At 40.2% G+C, this 21,007-nt stretch overlaps 1 protein-coding gene across 1 annotated transcript; it reads right to left on the reverse strand.

Annotated features, from left to right (window-relative positions):
* Positions 1 to 2,479: 2,479 nt before the first annotated feature.
* crispld2 (cysteine-rich secretory protein LCCL domain containing 2) lies at positions 2,480 to 17,093 on the reverse strand. The gene is made up of 15 exons (XM_035682554.1): positions 16,876 to 17,093; positions 14,358 to 14,687; positions 13,104 to 13,222; positions 11,835 to 11,967; positions 9,871 to 9,986; positions 9,326 to 9,426; positions 9,046 to 9,240; positions 8,902 to 8,962; positions 8,740 to 8,806; positions 8,518 to 8,648; positions 8,303 to 8,346; positions 8,116 to 8,188; positions 7,749 to 7,824; positions 6,698 to 6,828; positions 2,480 to 4,688 (listed from the first exon to the last, which is right to left on the reverse strand). The coding sequence occupies exons 2-15, from the start codon at positions 14,619 to 14,621 to the stop codon at positions 4,637 to 4,639; spliced, it is 1,563 nt and encodes a 520-aa protein (XP_035538447.1). The 5' UTR covers positions 14,622 to 14,687; positions 16,876 to 17,093; the 3' UTR covers positions 2,480 to 4,636.
* Positions 17,094 to 21,007: the final 3,914 nt, after the last annotated feature.

Below are 21,007 nucleotides of genomic sequence, written 5' to 3' on the forward strand. Positions count from 1 at the left end.
GCATCTTGCAACAGTCCATGTTTATTCTGGTTCACATCATCTTGGCTTAACTCCTCACAGGCAATATACAGGTCTATATCATTTACAGCAGGTCACTCACACTAGGTAATCCGCCATCAGCCTGGAATTCAAAAACATTGTGTGTCTGAAATGCTCCCATAACTGGATGTAACTATTTAACAGTGAAAAATTAGTAGCCAGGAACCATAGCCTTGTCTGCACTATAACCTTAAGATCACTAAATTATTGAGTAAAATAATGTTAGAAGACATTTACCTATCAATTCCAAATATTTTCCAAATGTTTCCTTTAGACAAATGGTTCTATCCTCCTTTTGTATCTACAAATCTTACCACATTTTTATGATGTACAAGGCCAGACACAATCCTGTCATGACAACATCTCTGCTTTGTCTTTTTTGGAAGATGGTTCCTCTAATTCCAGGCACTCTAAATCTAAAATTCCTCCACAAGATGGCCCATCCCTACTTTCTTGCTTGAGACCATGTGCTGAACTAAGACCTTTCTGACCAGAAAAATATCATCACATAATCGTATAATTTGGACTTATTGCTGTCCAGTGATCAAGATCCTGCCTGGAGGTCCCATCTGGAGAATATGAACTGTATGTCCAAATATTAATTTCCATTATTCAATTCTGGTAATAATACCATTAGCAGAACCACACACATGGCTTTTCAACTCAAATGTATAATTGCACATAGGAGCACAGAGAAGGAATCCTAATTGTGCCTTTGAGTGTTATATGTTTTTCAGATTTTATCTAATACATGCAAATTAATTTTTACACTAAACATAATTAATTCCTGATATTGAGTGTTTGTGAAACACTGGATGATTCAGTGACTGTTTCTGTGTTACCCTGCTGATAAGCTAGAGTCAGCAATTTATTCAAGGGTGACTCAAAGCTATCCCAAAACCACAAATGTCAGCCTGCTGCTTGAGGAAAAGTATAGGGATTACTATTGTTGATATATTTCACTAAAAGCCAAAAATGTCAACCTTGTGTTGACTCTAGAGGAAAAAGTCCATGAATGTCTGTGAAACATTTATTGACAAACCATTTCCTTCCTTATCATTTCCTTTGAGTGCAATATGCTACTCGGGTTACATACATGCAAATCCATCCATCAAGATGTTGGGATATTGTCTCTCATTTCTGTAGTGATAGTAAGGTTAGTTAAAATTAAGAAGCTATAGAAATACTTGAGAACGATTGCTCACCAAACTTCTACCAGACATGCATGCTTCAGAATCCTTCTCTTTGAACTCTTGGCTGTTTACACCAGGACAGCTGGCTTGATAAAGCTGTAGTGTTGCACTCTTTAGGGTGTAACAGAGATGCAGAGGCGATATTTCCTTTCTAAAAGCCATTTGGTGGAGCCTCACAATGACCGGAGCTCTAGAGACAATAACTTTCATGTCCTTTATGTTTAAGTAGTTACTGTAGTAGACCTACAGTGATTGTGAACTTCTAAGACATTATAAAAAATGTTTAAAGTGACGAATCAAGTTCAATACAAGCTGTTTTAATGAACTGTTGACAAAATAGAAGATGTTATCATAGGCTGTTATCCAGAGTTTGTACATCTAAATGAGACAAATATAGTATTTTGGTGAGTTTGACAGTTCATAGGCTTTAATGACAATAACGAAAAACAAAGAAAGCTTTACTGCTATTACTCTTGAGTCCTATGTGATGCAATTGTTGTACAACCATTACAAAATGTTGTGCAAAGCGCATTTAAGGACAAGAAACCCCAAAGTTGGACAGAGCCCCAGAGTTTTTCTCTGAGCAGTCTGGGGATTTACTGTGTGAGTACAAATCTCTATCTCCATTGACAATGGGAGTAAAACAGTCATCACACTAGCCAGTTGCAGCTGTTTATCAGTAAGGTGGCCGGGGCCATGTCCAAGCAGGGCTTAACTGAAACTGAAAATCTGGCTGGAATAAAAGCCCTGGAGGTATGAAGTTATTAATGCTTACAAGGTTGCTCTGTTTGGTCTTTCTCTCTTTCTGCCATTTGCCTTTCCTCTTCCCCTGTCTCTCCCCCTTTGGTTTAAGTAAATGAGGCATTTAATAATGGCATATATACAGTGATCTTATCATCTCAGTGACCTTGTCACAAACATTTCTTAAGTGAAAAATTAGAACTTCAGCCTGGAGTGGTAAATCGGGAGTTACAAGGTCATTACATTTTAGCCGAGTCCATGGAGTTTCTTCTGAGATCATTCCACCATAAGCTAAAGCCCTATTGGCAGATTATGTATGTGGTCCTCGAGTAAAACTGATTGCTTCAATTTCTTGTTCCACTTCACTCAACATGCGTGTGTCCGCAGGAAGCAAAGCCAGGTTTTAACATGGTCAGTGATATTCTTCCAAAGATAATGGACAAATTCTGGGTGGCCTGGATCTAAGTTTCATTCATAATGCATGACGCACAGATTTTAGCCTGATGCTCGGGTCAAAGTAGATTTAATAACAATTTGTGAAGTCATATTACAACAGTTACGTATATAGTTTTTTCTCATATTCTTTCAGTCGATACACTGAGGATACAATAATCCACATATGCGCATATTGGCTGTACGTTTGTTACTTTGGATGACAATTAAAAAAGAAGAAGTCTTAACTAACACAGTTAGTTGACTGGTTAGGCTGCACTAAACATGACGGGGCAATTTATACACAAAATATTCCAAACAAGCTGAACACATCAGCACTGCTTTCCTTAAAGATCATGTACATCTTTTACTGAAACAAAAACATGTGTTGTTGCATTTGTAAGTCATACTTTATTTTCAAATTGTGCAAAAAATATAGAACCCATCCTACACCTGTATAAAAACAATGAAAACAAATTCACAAATTTTAATCATATCTTACTGCAAAAAGGATTATTCAAAAACAAGAAATTAGAGTATTTACAGTTGCTTAACTTTACAAAACCTTCCCATAAAAATTCCAATATAGAAAAAACTGCCTAGCGTAGCGAGAGGACTGAGGTAGAATAAAGAGATAAAGTTGAAATATGCTTAAGGAAATAGATTTTAGTTTGTCATTTGTATTTGGCCAGGACATTTTTAGTCTTATCTTTTACTCTGAAAACACTGTTAGCATATTTTATAACCTCAAAGAAACTGACAGAGCGATAAGTCTTAATGATACTAAAATGTATCTGGTGTTTTTTAGTAACCTAACTGGATACCTCAGTCCTGCAGCCCAAACTGGACTTTAAATTTTTTCCATCAGTTTCCGTGAGGGATGCTAACTATGCTAAAACATATTTTTTCTGAACATTTAAGTGACACAGCTGAAATGATTTAGAGACTGTAATCAGGGCAAGTGTAAAAAGATTTTCAAAAAATAATAATAATTCAATTAAATGAGGCATGGCTTTAACAAAAGTATTCAAATCAGGGGTGTACCAATGGGAACAGTGCCCTAATCCAATATAGTGAACAGCATTACGGGTGCATGCACTGCATAGTGTAAATTGTTCCAAAGTGCATAAACTGCAGCTTGATAATGAGAACACATTCACACGCTTTATAATATGGTCTAGTGTCCACACACTCTTCGTACATGAAAAACGTGACACATTCATTTGTCTTAGGTGGGGAGGAGACAAATTTTGAATTTTCAGATATCTTACAGAAACAAGAGAAAAAAGGAAACAAGGAAAGCACTAAGCAATAATAAATATAAAATTACAAATGACTGCTTGTTATTTTAAACATATCTATTGTCTCTGATTGTTATTTAACACATCCACAATATTGCTGCCATTATGAGGACACATCTGCACTCGCTGTGATACACTACACAGTGAACTTAGCAATGTAACACCTTCATTAAATCATCTCCACATGTCGGACACCAGCCTCCTTTAGCAAAACATTATCTATTTACAGCAGTGCCCGCTGCCTCTATACACTTCCATTTACCACACGGTTTCCTTTCCTCACTTACAATGGGCACACCACTTAACTTTTAAGTACAATTTAGACTTAGATATGGTTTTACAGTCTAAATCTTTAAGGGCAAAAGGCATAGGTTATCCAGGTGAGTAGAGAAATGCAATAAAACAAATCAGAATAAACATAAAAATGTTAATATATGGTACTCCATTTTTAAAACAAACGAAATATCATATATTATGTACACAATGATTAAATACAGTGTGATCAGTATACATTCCTGTGTATGAAAACATATTTAAATTTGTAATAAGAACATCATTGTAAACATAATACTTTCTGTAAAACATGTCTAACTCAAAACTTCCAGCACCAGCTGTTGAATGCATCATAATATATAAAAACATTCCGTATTCACAGATTAAGTAAGTAAGTATGTCTAAGAAATATCCATATCTGGAGTTAAAAGCTGAAAAAAAATAAAGGTCCATCAAGGTATTGGACAACTGGGTTGCTACTGTTTATGAACTATGAGGGAAATGTCTGTCTATCGATCTGCTGGGACGTTCTGTTTCCAGTGAAGGCACAGACACAGAGACAGATGAACAGCCATGGTATCCAACCTATGGGCACTTCCTGCTCTTCAAGAGCAACTGAGGTGACGCTGTTGGTCTTTGGACATCCGAACTGAAGTCTCACTCCCTCACAGCAAAGACTCGGAAAGAGCCTCCCTCTGTGTTGCTCTTGCTGCAAACAGACAATACAAACAAACATGTTACATTTGGTAACCACAGCTACAAATGCAACCAAAATACACAATCATGGTGTTCACAACATCTTTGGAAAAAAAAGAGTCCACCAAATGGCATGTTGGCAGTATGACTCATTGTTGCCATATTTCTGACTCTGACCTTTTCCAGCTACCACATGTGTGAAACTTGATGACTTTGTAATAAGTTCATTAGTGGAGAGACCTTGAAGCTCTGCCATGATCAATAATCATGATAGGCCTGTCCGATTGGTATCAGATCACAGATAATTGTCTGTATATGAAAGCACTGACTAAGTGGCTGACAGCATTTCCATCCTTGAGTAATCAGATAGGCTGTGATTACTTCCCCAGTCCAGTCCAAACTGCCCACCCTGCCATGATGTTGGCACATTGCACAGACTCCCTCTGAGCCGCTTGCTGACCTCCTATCCCAATGCCCTGAGTGGGGCCTTCGCAGTTCTGCATTAGATTTCATAGTAGTCAGACTTGGATCATTTTGGCCATTCAGCACTTTGCACACTCAATTGAAATGCCTGGGTAAAGTAAGCAAAGATCCCATGTGTGGCCCATCCACACAGTAAACCACACCATTACTCTTACAACCCCACATGCCAGCAGAACTGGCCACAAGGGCTTCCTTGCCTAAGCTTAGTCCACTGGAGCCGGCCACAGACATGAGAGTGATGTGAGAAACATGGCGTGCATGCAGGGAACCCACTACATGCAGTATTACAGGAGACATAAATCAAGGTAGGTTATAGTGAATAAAAGCACCTTTCTCAGGCATATTTTAGATTCTCTGTCAAATGTACTTTTTAATTTTACTACAAGCTTCATGTTTTTATTTGAATTGTATCTCAAGGTTTTCTTTACCACACTCCCACTGGTCAAATATTAAAGTTTGAGCTGAGCAAAGTATTGAAGATAAATATTCTGTATAAACTTTCCCTTTAGATGCTCACTCAGTGCTCTTGACTACATGAGATTTTGTTGCAGATCTTTAAAGTATACCGAACCATTGTAAGGGAGACTCTTCTTAGCTTGGTTGCAGGCATCTCTGATTTGCCACCCACATCTTAAATTTGTTCAGCAATCAACATATTTCTTTGATCGACATGAAAAACGTTTAATTAGCTGCCACTACTGCAGTCTCCATATCATCTATAAATGACTTTGGCATGGCAGACCTCGCTATGATTGCTTAGGCAAAATTTAAAAAAAACACTAACAGGAACACAATGTCAGGCTGAGTGTACCTCATGAAAGGAAATGGCACTTCAGTCTGCTTGTGAGGCCAGATCTCTTTTTAAAGCTGCTACATACCAACTGACGACCTATACAGGTGCTCTCAATCTCACCTAATTAAACCTCTTTGTATGATTGTGTGGTTGTGAACAGGCTTACCCGACTTTTAGCTTTGTTGCACCTGTTAGAATGGGACAATCCCTGAATAATTCTAATTAGCCAGAGTAAATGAAAACACCTAAGGATTTACACAGACTTTAACATTCCCTCTGGCTGAGAGGGATAGCTCCATTTTTTGCAAACAGGTGGCTGAGACTTTAGCTGATTACATGTTGCACTCATCAACATGCAACATGCACTTTCAGAAGACAGTGGGGATGTTTTCACAGTATGTGTTTGAGTTGTCCCACAGTGGCAGATCTGTAAAGTGCTTGTACATGTTTTCATTACAACATAGGAGGCTTTGCAGTTTCACAGCTGGAAGCTGTCACACACCATGGAATGGTTGTTCTCATTTTTGTCAAAAGCTTCTCTTAAAGCAGCTAGACTTTTTGGAGCCAAATCTAAAAATATAGATTTCTGGAACTCTGACTATCTTTAATGTCACCATGGTAACTTACAACTATTTGACATGGTGCCTGATCCATGTATCTTTGTGCATTTTGTTATTCTGCAACAGACCTCATCTGGGAAAGATTATTACAGTAAAAATAGTTGACCACAAAAAATTGAGTAGTACCTCTCAGACTGGATGCCATTTTTCAGGACTCCAACATAGTTCTTTCTCTTGTCCAGTGGCAGAACATCCACAAAACCGCCGTCTGCTTTGATTACCCCTGCATGGATTGCTGCTTTACAAATACTGGAGCTCTGTGAAGAGAAAGTGTGTCAGAGAGGAGAAATGCAATACATTACAGTAAAAAGCTTTTTCACAGCATAAATATATTTATTCCTCCATTATCAAATACAGTTCAAAATAAATTACATTATTTCATAGACACACACACACAATCATTTGTTTTACAGTCTGAGCCAACACAACAGACCATAAGCTCTTATCAACAGTCTGGAGCAGAATCATTCATTTCCAGTCCAAACACAGATCACACTGCTCATACACTCCTCCAAAATTTCTAACCAGATGGTTTATGTCTCATATTTAACCAACATCCAGCCTCTACACCACTGTAGAAATACATTTGGGTGCCTCAGATTGCAAAACATTCTTGTGCAAAATCGCCACGAGCCACTCTACTGCCTTATTCTGTGACATGTTGTAAGACACAAAAGTTCCAGATTTCTGCGGACGTCATCTGAGGGCAGTTTGATCCAAGGTCAAGCCCATTAAACACAGTGCCAATCTCATGTGACTGTGCCAGTTGGAAGATACTTTACAATGACTAATATACTACATGATTTATGTGAATTCATAGTGAAGAAATCATTTCTTTCTGTGTTTCCCAGTTAACCCTGAGACACGCTGAGATAATGCCCGAATAAGCATCTGAGTGGTCAGGCCCCATGCTGGGTCATACATCCCTGGCAGTCTCTGGCTTACCTCACCATTACTCCCACTCTCCATGAGCCATATTCCCACTGCGATTCAATGGCTTTCCATAAATACCATGCACCACAAAGCCTACAAAGTCCCTTTAACTCTACATATTCTTTCCTTTCTGTATTGAACTAATAACACATAAATAAAGAAAATAGCACAAAACCGGAGGACCTGATTCATGATAAATTTGTTCTTTCAGAAAATGCACATACAAAACAAAACAGTTACTTACATCTGTGTAAATGTTGTTTCCAATCACAGGTGACCAATAAGAAGGCTGAGTCTTGCAGTTGGCTGGACAGAAGATTCTGAGAAACAAAATGGATTTGTATGAATTTGCAGCAACAGATAGAGGTCATATTAATATAATAATATTAAACACCCCCTATTTAGCATTCATAAGCACTATATTCATTATTTTATTTGCTTATGACACACTATAATAGAGTTATAAGAAGATATAAGGAAATTTTAAGTTTTAATGTGTAAACTCTTTTAAATATTGTATTGTTATTGCACACATCTGATATGACAATAGTATAAAGGAAAACCTTTATCTAGCTAATTATTTCATGCTTTAGAGAATGATAAGATGGCACCTTGGACAGTGTGAGTCGGGCTTTTTGAAAGGGCAGATTTCAGACACTGTGGTGTAGCAGTCAGCAGTCGTTTCTGTCAAAGGGAGAGAAGAGAAAAACACTTAATATAACTTATATGTGTGTGTGAATCTACACACAGTCATGACTCAAAATTTTTGTGAAAAAGTCTGAAAAGTGCCTTAATTACCTTCCACTTTGGCCACCACAAAGGCATTGCCGGGTTTATATTTACTGTAAAAGACATCGCAATGTTTAGAAATCAGGAAAACAAATGGTTCTCAGGAAAAATCCATTATTGCACAAAATGTGAATCATAGAAGGAGGGAAGTGTATTTCAGAAGTGTTGCATCAGCAAATGTGATTTCAACTACTTGGGAAACTAGACAGAGTGCAGATATCTACCTGAAGGACTCGATGCCATTCTTTGTTGCTCTGACAAAGAACGGGAACTTGTCCTTCCTTGTGATGTCAACCAGCCCTCCATTGTTGTCAATGACACCAAAATGGATAGCAGCTCTGCAAATACTTGATTGCTGAAACAATGAAAAATGAACACTTTTATATATATATATATGCATTTAAATAAATTCTGCAAGATGTTTGTTTCATGTTGGACAGACTCACCACATCATAAAAGAGAGTTCCCCAAACTTTCCCTTTCTTGTTCAGACAGTTAGCAGGACAATGATATCTGCAGAGTCAGCAAATTAGTTGGAGACCAGAGTGAGTTGATATTGGAGAGGAAGTGCATGGTAAATGATTTAACCATCCAAAAAATAACCTGACCTGTTGCATGTTGTACCTCTACACTTGTCCCGCAGTCTAGTCTCACACTTAATGTTCTGAGCTGCAAGAACAAGACAAAAAGTCAGTAAGGAAATGTACAAAACATGAAAGTTTGAGATTATTGTTGATAATTCCTGTAGCTACCGAGATAGGTGTTGCTGGTAGTCTTTGAAGATGGCGTTCTGGGTGTGGTGGCTTTAGGAGTGGAGGGTCTGGACGCTGGTTTCTTCGGAGGAGACGGTTTAGGTTTGGGGGCAGGTTTGGCGGTGGTACGAGGTTGCACTGGAACCTGAGGCTTCTCAACCTCGTTCATGTCCTCAGTCTCTGAGCGCTGAGAGTCTACAGATGGAGAAACAGATAGGATTCAGGCTGGCAACACGTTTAAGAAGCATCTTTGAATGAAAAAACGTGTGGGTTTGCTCACCTTTGAAGCACAGGTTATTCCTACATCCTCCTCCATAGCTGGGAGGGCACTGGGAACAAGGGCGGCCATGCTGGTATGGAGCCTCACCAATCCAGTTGCCCCTGCAGATGTGAACAGTGGACAGCTTGACTAAGGTGGAAATGAATCATCAGTCAGGCGTCACTGGGCTCACGGCCTTGTAATTACTTCAGCACTCTTTGTCCATGGTCAACACTCCTAATAGTCATTAGTTTCACAAACTAATAAAAACACTCGTTGTCTCTCAGGCAATTACATCCTGTCGGCTGTCTGGAAAACAAGCGCCTGCTCTGCTCTTATTTTTCTTTCCCTGTGCTTTATTATTATTTTTCTATTCTGACTTCTGAAGGAATTTTAATGGCCCCAATATGTCATACAAGCGTCTACTGCTACATATCTGTAGTACAGCTATATTAGGAACACACACTGTAGCATTTCTCAGCATTGTAAGGAGGAAGAATGTGAACAAGAGTCAGGAGAGCAAAGGTGTAGATGAACAGTGAAACATGTAGGAATGTTGATCTTACTTTGGAGAATAGTTGCACACAAGGTAAACAGCGTTCTCCCATATTTCTCCCCACACGTTCATCCTTGGACACACATGCACAGCACACCCCACTCGGTTCGTGGTTGCCCACACCAGCTGTAAAGAGTAAAATAAAAGAATGGCCAAAGTTAGTACAAACAGCTGCTGAATGGACAGGCACATAGCTGAGTACGCCTGCCTCACTTATTTCTCACTGCCCATGGTTCAATCAGTCATTCCAGAGGAAGCAACTAGATTGGCAGTCACGATTAATGGGGCTACTGGGACTTCTGTCCCAGTCAGGTCATGTATGAACCCAGTTTGCCCTCTGTGAAACAATCGTGATAATTTTCATCATCCAGTAAAAAGTGGGAAAAATGTGGCAATTTTCTCTGAACAGAAGTCAGCGTAGGCCTAAAACTGTCCAAGGTGAAATAAAACGCCTTATTAAATGGAAAGCTGCTGCAGTGGTGTTACAGATGAATGATGTGCCATTTGACGGCAAATACAACACAGCATGTTCCATAACTCCTCCTCACTTTCCTCCCAAACTCTGAAACATGTGCGCTCTCCCTCCTCAGGAATGTTCATCTTTTTTCCTGGTACAGTTAGAGGCCACTGGAAGCAGTGAGTCAGCACACATCAGTCTGTGTGCTGAGTGCTGGTAGTTGAGGTCAATATACTCTCTGACTCCAGAAGGTCCAGCATTTCTCTGCACAGTTATGGAATATGACTGCCTGGGCTGGCAGATACATCAGCACTTCCAGCAAATGAAAGGCAGGGACAAAGTGATGATGCTCAGATTTGGCACTGTCTCCTTTCTGCAGCATCTTCAGAAGAATCCAGGTCAAGCAGCGAGGGGTGTCTGGTGTGTCTGGAAATGACTACCAGATGGCAGTGATCGGGTTTCAGGGTGAAGGCAGAGGGAGGAGCCTGGATGTTTCTGTAAACTCATCCCAGCAGCTACAAAGTAAAGTCTAGGGGAAGAGGATGCCAGCTCACCTATTTCTGTTTCCCTTTGATTGATTTCTTCATTTTCTCATCCACTCTTCAACTACTCTTTGTCTTACACACTCTTCTCTGTTCCATTACTTGCATCTTGCAACATCCTTGTTTGCACTTTATTATATCCATGCCTGTCATTTAACCCCTCAGTCCCTTGACAACCATGCCCTTAAATACTTTGAAATATCATACAAGGTGCGCACCACATGTTGTATTCTGATACTGCCTTGCAACACCTGTTATGTGACATACGTATGTTCCACATTACAGATAAAAGAAGGCATATGACCTGATACTAAACAGATTTTTAGCAGAAATTATAGTAGATGCTTCAAAGGGAAGTTGAAAAAATAATTCAAACTAAACAGACACCAAACTGGGTACAAAATATTTCTGATCAGGTTAAAAGTAAGCTTATAACTCACAGCCAAGTGCTTTGTTAAAGGAGTACACCTCTGATTTAGCAACGCACTTCTATAAAAGTCATATTCAGAGTGCAGCAGACGACATGGCTGAACCAGAGATACTATATGTTTTTTTTCTATGCATTCTTTTTCCTTGCCAAAATCTGGTGCCTACATTACCCACAATGCAGCTCAACTGCATTTGTTCAGAGATTCGGGTGTGTTATGCTCGTAGCGGCTAATGAAAACTCAAGCAGAAATTAGGAAGGGGTAACAGAGGTCTGGTAAGCTCACAACTCCACACCTTCAGATAATTTTCATTTTCACACTTGGAGTCTTCAGGCCCAATCAACGCTGACTTGAGTGACATCATCTGAGGCAATTTATCTTCACACACCTCCCTCTGCAGTTGCAAAATGCTTTAGACACTTCGCATTTGTACCGGTACTCCCCGTACAAGACGTACAAGCAGACTTTGATGGGTAGAATGAGTTCCCCTTTAGTTTATTTTCTCTTGAACTCTTTCACTCGCCCTCTTCCTTTTGATTTATCTCACCTGGGTGTAATGGGTGCACATGGGCCCGGAGCAGCGTTCTGGACACCAGGGATTGCACTCATGGGAGTAGGGATAGGTGTAGTCTTTCACCTCATCGTACCAGGCCTGGACATGGAAGGCAGGAGAGCGGTATCTGTAGCACACACACACACACATACACACATACACACAAACAAAGACACACAGACAGACACACAGTAGGCTCAGTCACAGCCCATCCAGGTACCAGGGGCAAAAGGGAAATATCTGAGGGAGCTGCCAGGTGCTTTGGCCAGACTTGAGAAACACTGCATGAACCTCCCTGCTCCTTCCCCTCCCTTCAGGCCTCAAATGATGAGTCTGGATTTGACCTGGCATACAGAACGGCAGTCTGTTCCCCTCCATAACAGGGGATATCAAATCAAGTTGAAAAAAAAAAAAAGAATCAAAGCAAACCTAAACATGGCTCCGCAGCCTAACAAATCAGTTCTAGCTCTTATTATAAACATCTCTTTTTACGGTATTGAAAAGTGCTGAGCTTATAAATGGAGAGTAGAGGGGGAGTGGAAAACATCAGGGTTTGCTGGCACAGGAAGAAAAGAAGGGAATAGGGAGAGAGGAAAGGGGCTGTGAGAATGAGAGCAGATTCTTGGAAGGGCACCTGCTGCGATAGCCATACACTGTCATACACAGAGGCCTACTGTGTCTGGTGTCTACTCGGACAGACACACACACTCATTTACACAAACATTAACCTTAATACGCGAGCACTGACTGGCTCTACCCATGCTTGTGCTTCACACATTACAATGGACCAAGATTATCACTGTAGTTTACAGGATATGAGGAAGTGACTTTCTTTTGATGCTCAGAAAATAGTCGAAAAAGTCGATAATGTGACAGAATAACTTTAAACTACTATTTGTGCTTCTTAGGCCCAGCTATCAAGGCACCAATCACATTGTGCAAAAGTGCTGCAGAATGTATTAAATAACTTTTTTGCGTTTATTAATGTACTTACAACATTTATAACTGCATTAATATCACATAAAAAGTACAAACACCAATTCAAAGGGACTGTGCGCTTATAGATCTCATCAATCAATAACACACTAGTAATTGATTTATTAACAATAATAAAGCTATTAGCTACAATTTATAAATCTATTTATAAATATTGTTTTGATATTGGTGAAAATTCTAATAGCATGCATAAAATCTGATTTATGATTTTATTTCTGTTACATTTTCACCTGTTATTTATCAAAATAAACACAGATAAAGTCTCACCTTCCCCAGTGAACAGCCAGGTTTTGTCCAATAGACATGAGCAGGTCCTGAGGTCCATGGTCCCACTGACACTCTTCAGACCAATGAGTGGCAGACCGCTCCAACTCATCATCCCAAATCTGCACACATGAAGTAAAACAAGTTTCTCACCAGGATTTCACTTATTTTATTTTAGACACTAATGGGAAGGCACGCCATCATTCCCCTGCTGCACTGGCTACGATATGAAGCATTATCCACATCTTATCCTGACTTAGTAGATACCTAACCGCAACCTGTTCAAGGCCTCAGTTCCTGCACTTCCTTCCTTCCTGAGCTGAAACTGAGCTGGATACAAGTACAACATTAACCTTAGACGGTGACATTTGAGTGGAGCAGCTGGCGCCTGGCCCTGGTCCACTACAAATCTCCAGCAATCACAGCTGAATTATCCACATTTCCTGAGTGGGTTTCTTTGCAGCGGTGGAGAGGAGGGTGGAAAGCGGAGAAGACACCTGACTCCCGCCACGGAGGGGGCACTATGAAGGGAGGGAGGACTGCGTACAGCATGGCCACTCAAAGCACATCTCCTCAGTAAATTTCCAGCCTTTTGGTGGTCGCTAAAACATGCACACACAGACACCACTGTAACCCCAAACACCCATACACTAACACAAACACACACACTGCCTGTTTGCTGGAATTTGAGAGAGCACTGGGCAGAGTAAATCTTCAGTCACTTTCTTCCCCGACTACAACCGCACTCCAGAGACACACAGCCCGCCACTGCTTCTCTCAACTTTATGAACCTCGTGGTTTTCAATAACATTCTGTAATCCCTCTCCTGTATTACCCATTGATGTGCCACGTCCCATAATTTTCCCTCTTTCTGGCCTTATTCTCTCTGTCCTCCTTTGACCCAGCACCTCCCTTGCTCTCCTGTCTTCTCCCGCGCTGAGCTGTTTGCAGGTAGGACAGAGTCAGCATTATTATCCTCCTTGTAAAAGAGCAGCACAGCAGGCTGGCAATGGCTCGTCGTCATTACTGCATGTTTCCAGCAGAGAGAAAAGGTTGTTTTTATTACAGCAACGCCACTTTTCTAGGCAGAATAAAACCTTAAACCCTAATAACCAGCCTAATTTCAGAGCCCAGTGTTGCTGACACATTCAAATAAAGTTCTTTGAGGGGAAAAGCCAAAGATTAAAGTTGATAATTAGCTTTGTTGATTATGGATAATGATGAAATAGGTCATTGGGGTAATGGGACATGTCTCACCATGTGCTCCATGTTCGAGGCAGTGGGGTAGACACCACCCCTCAGCTTGTTGTGCAGCTGAATGATCTCCTCACGGTCCGACCAGCGGATGGCTCGCCGGGTCCTATTGCCGGCGGTGTTGCTGGTGACATTCTGATCCTCCTCGTAGCGGCTCAACAGCTGTCTGAGCTCCTTGGAGTCAGGCAGGAAGAGGGAAGCCGAGTCCCTGACGCACAACAGCAGGAGGGAGAGGACAGAGAGCCAGGTCATGGCAGCGCAGGTCATTCCGACACTGTAGCTGTGAGTTGGACTTTACAGTAGACAGACGCTCCTCAGAGTCCCAGACACAGCCTGCAGGGAGGAAATGTTTAATGATTCTTTCCCCACTGTGTGAGTCAACGAAGCAGAGTACAAATTACAAAATTACTAGACAAATGTAGGTCTCACTATGAAAGCTGTCAATTTAATGCACACATGCACACATAGAAGCATGCAGGTTTACAAAGTATTACAAGTATAAAAAAGTACGAAGACGTGCCCAGCAACACTTTCCATCAGTATCTGTCACTTGCCTCTCTCAGTTGTTTTTCTGATAACGGATAAAATATGGATTTGGAAATAATAATTCTTCATTCTTTCACTTGTATTGTGTTATAACTGGCACAGAGTCTTTCGAGATGCTGAGGGCTGAAGCTGTTCTGCTTCCTGTCAGTTCTGTGTAGTTTATCAGGTATACTGATAAGATAGGAGAAGCTCTGATGTAATCCAATGCAACTGCCCTGAAATAAGTCCTTATTTTGAGAAGCTTTGTTCACATATTGTTTACACTATTCATGCCTTGGTAATGTTTGAGGCTTACACTGAAAGGTGTTTCTAGTATTCTTTCCGTCTCATGTATGTAAATTATGTGAATGGCATGGACAAAACATTTCAATTAACAATACAAAACATCACAACAAACAGTAAATGAGCATTTTGAAAAGTTATTATCTAAATGTGAGATGTATGTTTTCTCTATCGTAGATTATCACTGTGCATCACAGAACTGGCTACATCCTGATACTGTCATTACCTTGTGCATATTGTGACTTTATATTCATAAATTATTTTATTTGGGTGAACTTATTACTGTACCAACCCCAGTTTCTGGGGTTGTTCCTGTTAAAGAGAGCAATTAAAGCTTTATCATCTATATAAATATAACACTGACTTTGCTTTGAACTTGTTATATACACTATACTGAGAAATAGTATCTACCTCTCCTCTTCTTCTGACTCTCTGATTGTTTTCTGACCACTCTGAGCAGCAGGGTCTGTCTTGAACAAAACACTGCATTTCTGACACATCTGGGGGCAATACTCTGAAAGTGACCCTACATCCGACCTCCCTCTTGAAGGCAACCAACAGGATTAGAGATAAACCAAATATCACAAAGTCACAAACTTTTATAAAGAGAGACAAGACCTCAGTCAGTGTGATCGGAGAAGAAAGAAAAAAATAAACCAAGCTCCAGCTCGCACTGGCTGCTCTTATCCTTGAATCCTTTCACCTCTTTCCCTCTGGCTGAAAAGGCGGCTTGAGGTCTGGCACCGGCTCTGTGTCAACATGCTGTGCCAGCTCTGGGCACTGTGAGCCAGCGGGCAGCTCAGGCACCACACCCTTCTCCTCTCCCTGTGCCCCCTTTTCACACTGAATCTCTACCAGCTTCTCTGTCTGGGCCCTTCTCATGGCTCTCACGAATTTTATACCAGAGTGACAGACAGAGCAGAGGACTCGGACACACGTTCGTGTCCACATCTTGTCTACAGGAACTCTCTGCTACTGGTGGGCTCGTATCTGGTCTGAAGAGGGATTGACCTCCTCTCCACCTCTGCAAGAACTTGAATGTAAACGCAACTCCTGTCACATTATAAACTGATTTATATACATTTTCATAGACGCATGCTTACTTTTTCATGCCAGGGAACACTTTTAAGATTCTTTCTTTTCTCTCTTTCAATTGCTACCAATTTGATGCACACATGCACACATAGAAACATGCACTAGAACTCTACAATGTATGTATTTTCTATTCAATTTATTGTTAATCTAAACACTTTTCTACTTTGCTCATAAGCCTAGTGCATGTATATAGTATTTTCCATCCTGCTAGCTACTGCTCCATTGACATTTCCTCAGTGAGGCTGCAGACTCACAATGAATGGCTGTGTGTTGCCAACAGCCTCTTTTACACTGGCATGGTTTGCAACCCACACCTACATATTAGAGTTGTTAGTGTCATAAGTTCATATTGTCATACTGAGTAAATCAACACATTTGATAAAATAAAAATAGACTGAATAGGACAGGTTTCATTCACACCAAATGATTAGGCATAATGTGTACCGTCTCCAAATCCGACCAGGTACACTGTTTAGCGTCTTAATTTTGCAGGGTTGTTATAAAATACAGGCTCTAAACCGCAGCTACACCCCAGCATACCTGAGAGCTACAATATAATATGTGCAAATAAATGTGTGTAATGTTTCATGTCGCTCACCTCTATCTGTTTCAGTTAGTATCCAGTTGGTTGGATATGTCGGAGCTGCTTCCTCTGCGCGCTGGAGAGCTTTAGGCTATTATTCCCTTGTGAGAGGACCGGGCTGCTGCTCGTTGGCGGTGTTCCTGAAGCACATAGGAGCTGAGTAACTTCTGAGCAGCTGAGAGTGCCTTATATAGAGAAGGAGACCCCTAGAGAAGGAAAAAATGACTGTCTCTCCTCACTCCCCCACTCGCCAGCCTCCCTGAAGTAGGGGAGTATGTTCTTGGCAAAGAGCGCGCCGAGTGCGCACGGTGACGAGCATAGTATCAGGAAGAAAATTACAAATACTGTAAATCAGCGGACTGTCAGACGAGTCAGCGGCACGTAGTTAGATCACCATCTCTGGATCACGTTTGGGTGACAGTTATTACCCAGACATGTATCTTCACAACCAGCTACAGACACGCGTCAAATATGACAGATTAAACAGACAGCAGTGGACAGGGAGACCCACAACACTGACAACTAAAACCACCAAAACAACATACAAAATAACCAATACACTAATACAATACATACTATATTACTACTATAATAATACTAATACATAAAAAGTAACTAATGGCTTTATTAATGGTTAATAAATAATTGACTAATGCTTTACAGATTAGTTATTTACAATAAACATTTTGGGTTGCCAGGTTGTGAAAAATCCATTGGCTGGAAATCCATTTCCATTCGGAAATGTTGTTAAACCACCAAGTATGCAGGGTTTCTCCTTTTCAAATAAGCCTTTAAAGTCATTCATTAATGGTTGTAATCATCAGGTCCGCAAGAATCACTAATCTAGAAATAAGTGGTGGTCTAAAAAGTCAAAAGTAGTTTCTGCAACAGGTTTTTCTAGTGAATAGCAAAGCAAATTATTTATTAACTATTAAAAAGGCCATTAGTTACTTCTATACCCTTCCTAAAGGGTGCCTTATACCATTTATGTTATAACTTAAAACAAATCACATCTTATTTTAAGGTGATCAGATACAAAGTTTTGTTTTCTTACCCTCATTGATTTTTTTTGCCAATAATCACTCATCATTCAGTATCACTTGTGAAAGTTTTACAAACACAGTAGGACATTAACCCTTACAAATCTGCGTCTTCAGAACAGCTTACTGACAATTCACTGTCACCTCTCCGCTGTGCTTCAACCAGCCACATCCTGATGGTTTTTGAGGAGGTTGCAGCTACCTTTTCAGACCAAAATATCCACACATAAACCCACCCAGGTGTAGGAGATAATGATATTGATGATATTATTTTACATGAAATTCATAGCATTCATGAGGCATCTTGAGGACGGGCTAATCAAGTGATATCAACTTGGGTGGTTTGTCCGGAGAAAAAAAAAAACTGAAAAAACATCTGCATCACACATTTTATAGCCCATTAGTCAAAACTAGGGAACTAGTATATTATTAAAACATAATATGTAAAAGGCAAAGCCCCTGCCATTACTACACGTCACCTTCATTTGAATCTTGGATCACCACATGGAAGTTTGGCCTTTCAGTAAACACAGGATTAAAACATTTCACATAATTAAAGGACAGGTGTTAGACAGGATAAATAGGGGAAGACAGATAAACGAGGAAATCTCCAGCTTTGAAAACAGGGTTCATCACACATCACTGTCGTATCTCCTCACTGAGCCTGCAGAGGTTTAGCTCTGCTGTGACCCAAATAGTTCACATTGTATTCCATCATGAGCTTGATTTTTGTCTGAAACATCTCAGATATTTAGAAGAACACAGCCACTCAGAAGGAATGCCTGCAAGCTGAACCCTCAGACAGATTTCCTTCCCACAAGGGCTCCGCCAGTTTGGGCTCTGCACTCAGTCAAAATACATGTTTAACAGGAAGTCTGGCCCATCATGCATTTGCTTTCTTTCCTAAATGTCCTGCAGATATGCTAGCCAGGGTGGCTATGGTCTGTAGTGAGATGTTCAGAGGAAAATTATATTTCTGAGACACAAGAAAAGAAACGATAAAGCTCAGCAGACAACCTCACGGATCCATAATGCCAAGCACATCGCCTAGTAATACTTTATATTCTCATTTTGTCAGACAAGTCATCCTTTGTGCTGTACAGTGTTTGGGATATCTGACAATTCTTCATTTAAATAAAACAATTTTCTTGGGATACCAATCGAGAGATTCTATAAATGGAGATATTTTGACTGAGTGTATGAGATTTAGATCCATCCAGATGTCTAATTGCAGGGCTCGGGCATTTTCTTCCAATGATATGAGAACATTATTGGACAAGTGTGTTGTCTCCTTCAGGTGCATCATTTAGAAATTGCCACAGAGAGATTACCCTCAGTTATTACAAACAAGGCAATCGGATCCTGCTGTTTTTTAATTGGCTGCAGCTACCTTAATGGATCAATTATCCAAACATAAACTGATCCAGATGTAGGGAATAAGTGTGAAAGATTAGACCATAATACACGTTATTTTACTCCTCACAGAAAGTCCTGGTTTTGTGTGTTGACACTGAGTTTTGATCATATTAAGGATGTGACTTTCACGTGGAACATGAGAAACCTTGTTAACCACTTCCTGGTTTACATGATCATAACACTACTCAGGTTTCTGACTGTGTGTAAGTGTGCTTTGATTATTTAATATCTCAGCCTCTTATTTCTGCACTGAGTTAGTTGAGTAGTCAAGTAGTGTCGAATAGTGTGTGGTCCTCTGAACTTACCTGGAAACTGGATTAAGACATTCTCTGCATTACTGAAGTCAAATGGTATCAGTGAACTCCAGTTAGCAAATCCAGGTTTCCAAAACCAGAATAAGATGTTTGTGAAACAAATAACCAGGATACTCCAAAACCATCCAAAAATAGCAGTTTTGTGCTGCTAAAAGATGTTTTTGATGTTAAAAAATGTTAGTTTGGCTTTCAACTAACTTTTATATTAACAAAAGTAGCTGCATGTTTGAGGTGTCCCTGTGATTTAGTTGTAAACTGTTTCAGCTTTATGCATTTTGTCTCTGTGACTGAAGCAAGACCATCCACAAACAGCAGGCACCAGTTATTTGCAAACTCTTTATTCACAGGTATTCACAGACCTTTTGAAACACAACTTTGGCATTCAACTTAATGGCTTACTTGTATAACATCCTGTCTTACTGAAGTCTTTATTGACACACTGTAAATCAGAAGTACGAGTACATTTTCACCTGTTTTTAACTTCTAAAATACTACCAGACAGCAGTCTATGATGGGAGTAAAAGGATATTCAGGATTAGGATTATGATTTTTCACCAAAACCTCAATCAGTATTTTCCCAGTCTTGATCCAGTCAGTCCCTTTTGACAAACGTTAGTAATCGCGTAACTCAGAATTAATGACTGTATTCAAATGTCTAAGGGGTTTTCTTAGAAGTGTTATTCATTACTTGGCTGCATTGACTCAGATGCACAATACAAATGGAAACTAGACAAATGGAAATTCCCAACTCTGCATTCGTCTCAGTTGAAGGCAACAGGATCACCACTCAAACATCCTTTTTGACATTATATAATCTTGGACAGGTGGAAGCCTAGTTTTTCTTTTTGTGTTTGAGGGGAACCACACACACACACACACACACCCCCACACCCACACCCACACCCACACACCCACACACGCAGTGTTCAGTTAGTTGCAATCATGTGGCCGCAATTGTTCATCTACAGTGTGTCTACAACAACATTTTCAGCATTTTTAAATATTGCAAGGAGCTGTTGGATGAAGAGCTGCAGGCTGTGCACTTCCAACTCCTCAGCATAGTGCACTGCTGTTGTGTGGAAAACTACTAGCACCGTGTGCAGCATGAAATCAGATTGAGTTTGCTCATGGAAAAAGGCCAATTATTGAATGACTCTTTTATTAAAAACAGCTCAAGTTTGTTTGGTTGCACTGTTAACAGACAGGCCAGTTGCTCTTCTGTGGTATTTCTGTGGCTGCTTAGTAAGTGTTTGCTATACTATTAAACTGCACTTGCGGCACATTAATGTTTCAAATGCACTGCAGCTCAACAAGTTAGAGGTTGTTTTTTTTTTTTTGCTTTGAGTGGGGAACTCATCTTGTCTTCAGCTTTTTTGA

This window comes from Morone saxatilis, unplaced genomic scaffold (assembly GCF_004916995.1).
Source record: "Morone saxatilis isolate NCDOM2014 unplaced genomic scaffold, NCSU_SB_2.0 Contig11, whole genome shotgun sequence".
NCBI classification, from domain to species: Eukaryota; Metazoa; Chordata; class Actinopteri; family Moronidae; genus Morone; species Morone saxatilis.

Bases quoted from the DNA above. Each gene is read 5' to 3' on its own strand.
- crispld2 (XM_035682554.1), bottom strand. From the start codon at position 14,621: ATGACCTGCGCTGCCATGACCTGGCTCTCTGTCCTCTCCCTCCTGCTG. The intron at 8,963-9,045 runs GTAGCTACAGGA...TTGTTCTTGCAG, and splicing joins TACCAGCAACACCTATCTCG to CTCAGAACATTAAGTGTGAG. The intron at 6,829-7,748 runs GTAAGTAACTGT...TTCTCTTCACAG, and splicing joins GAAACAACATTTACACAGAT to AGCTCCAGTATTTGTAAAGC.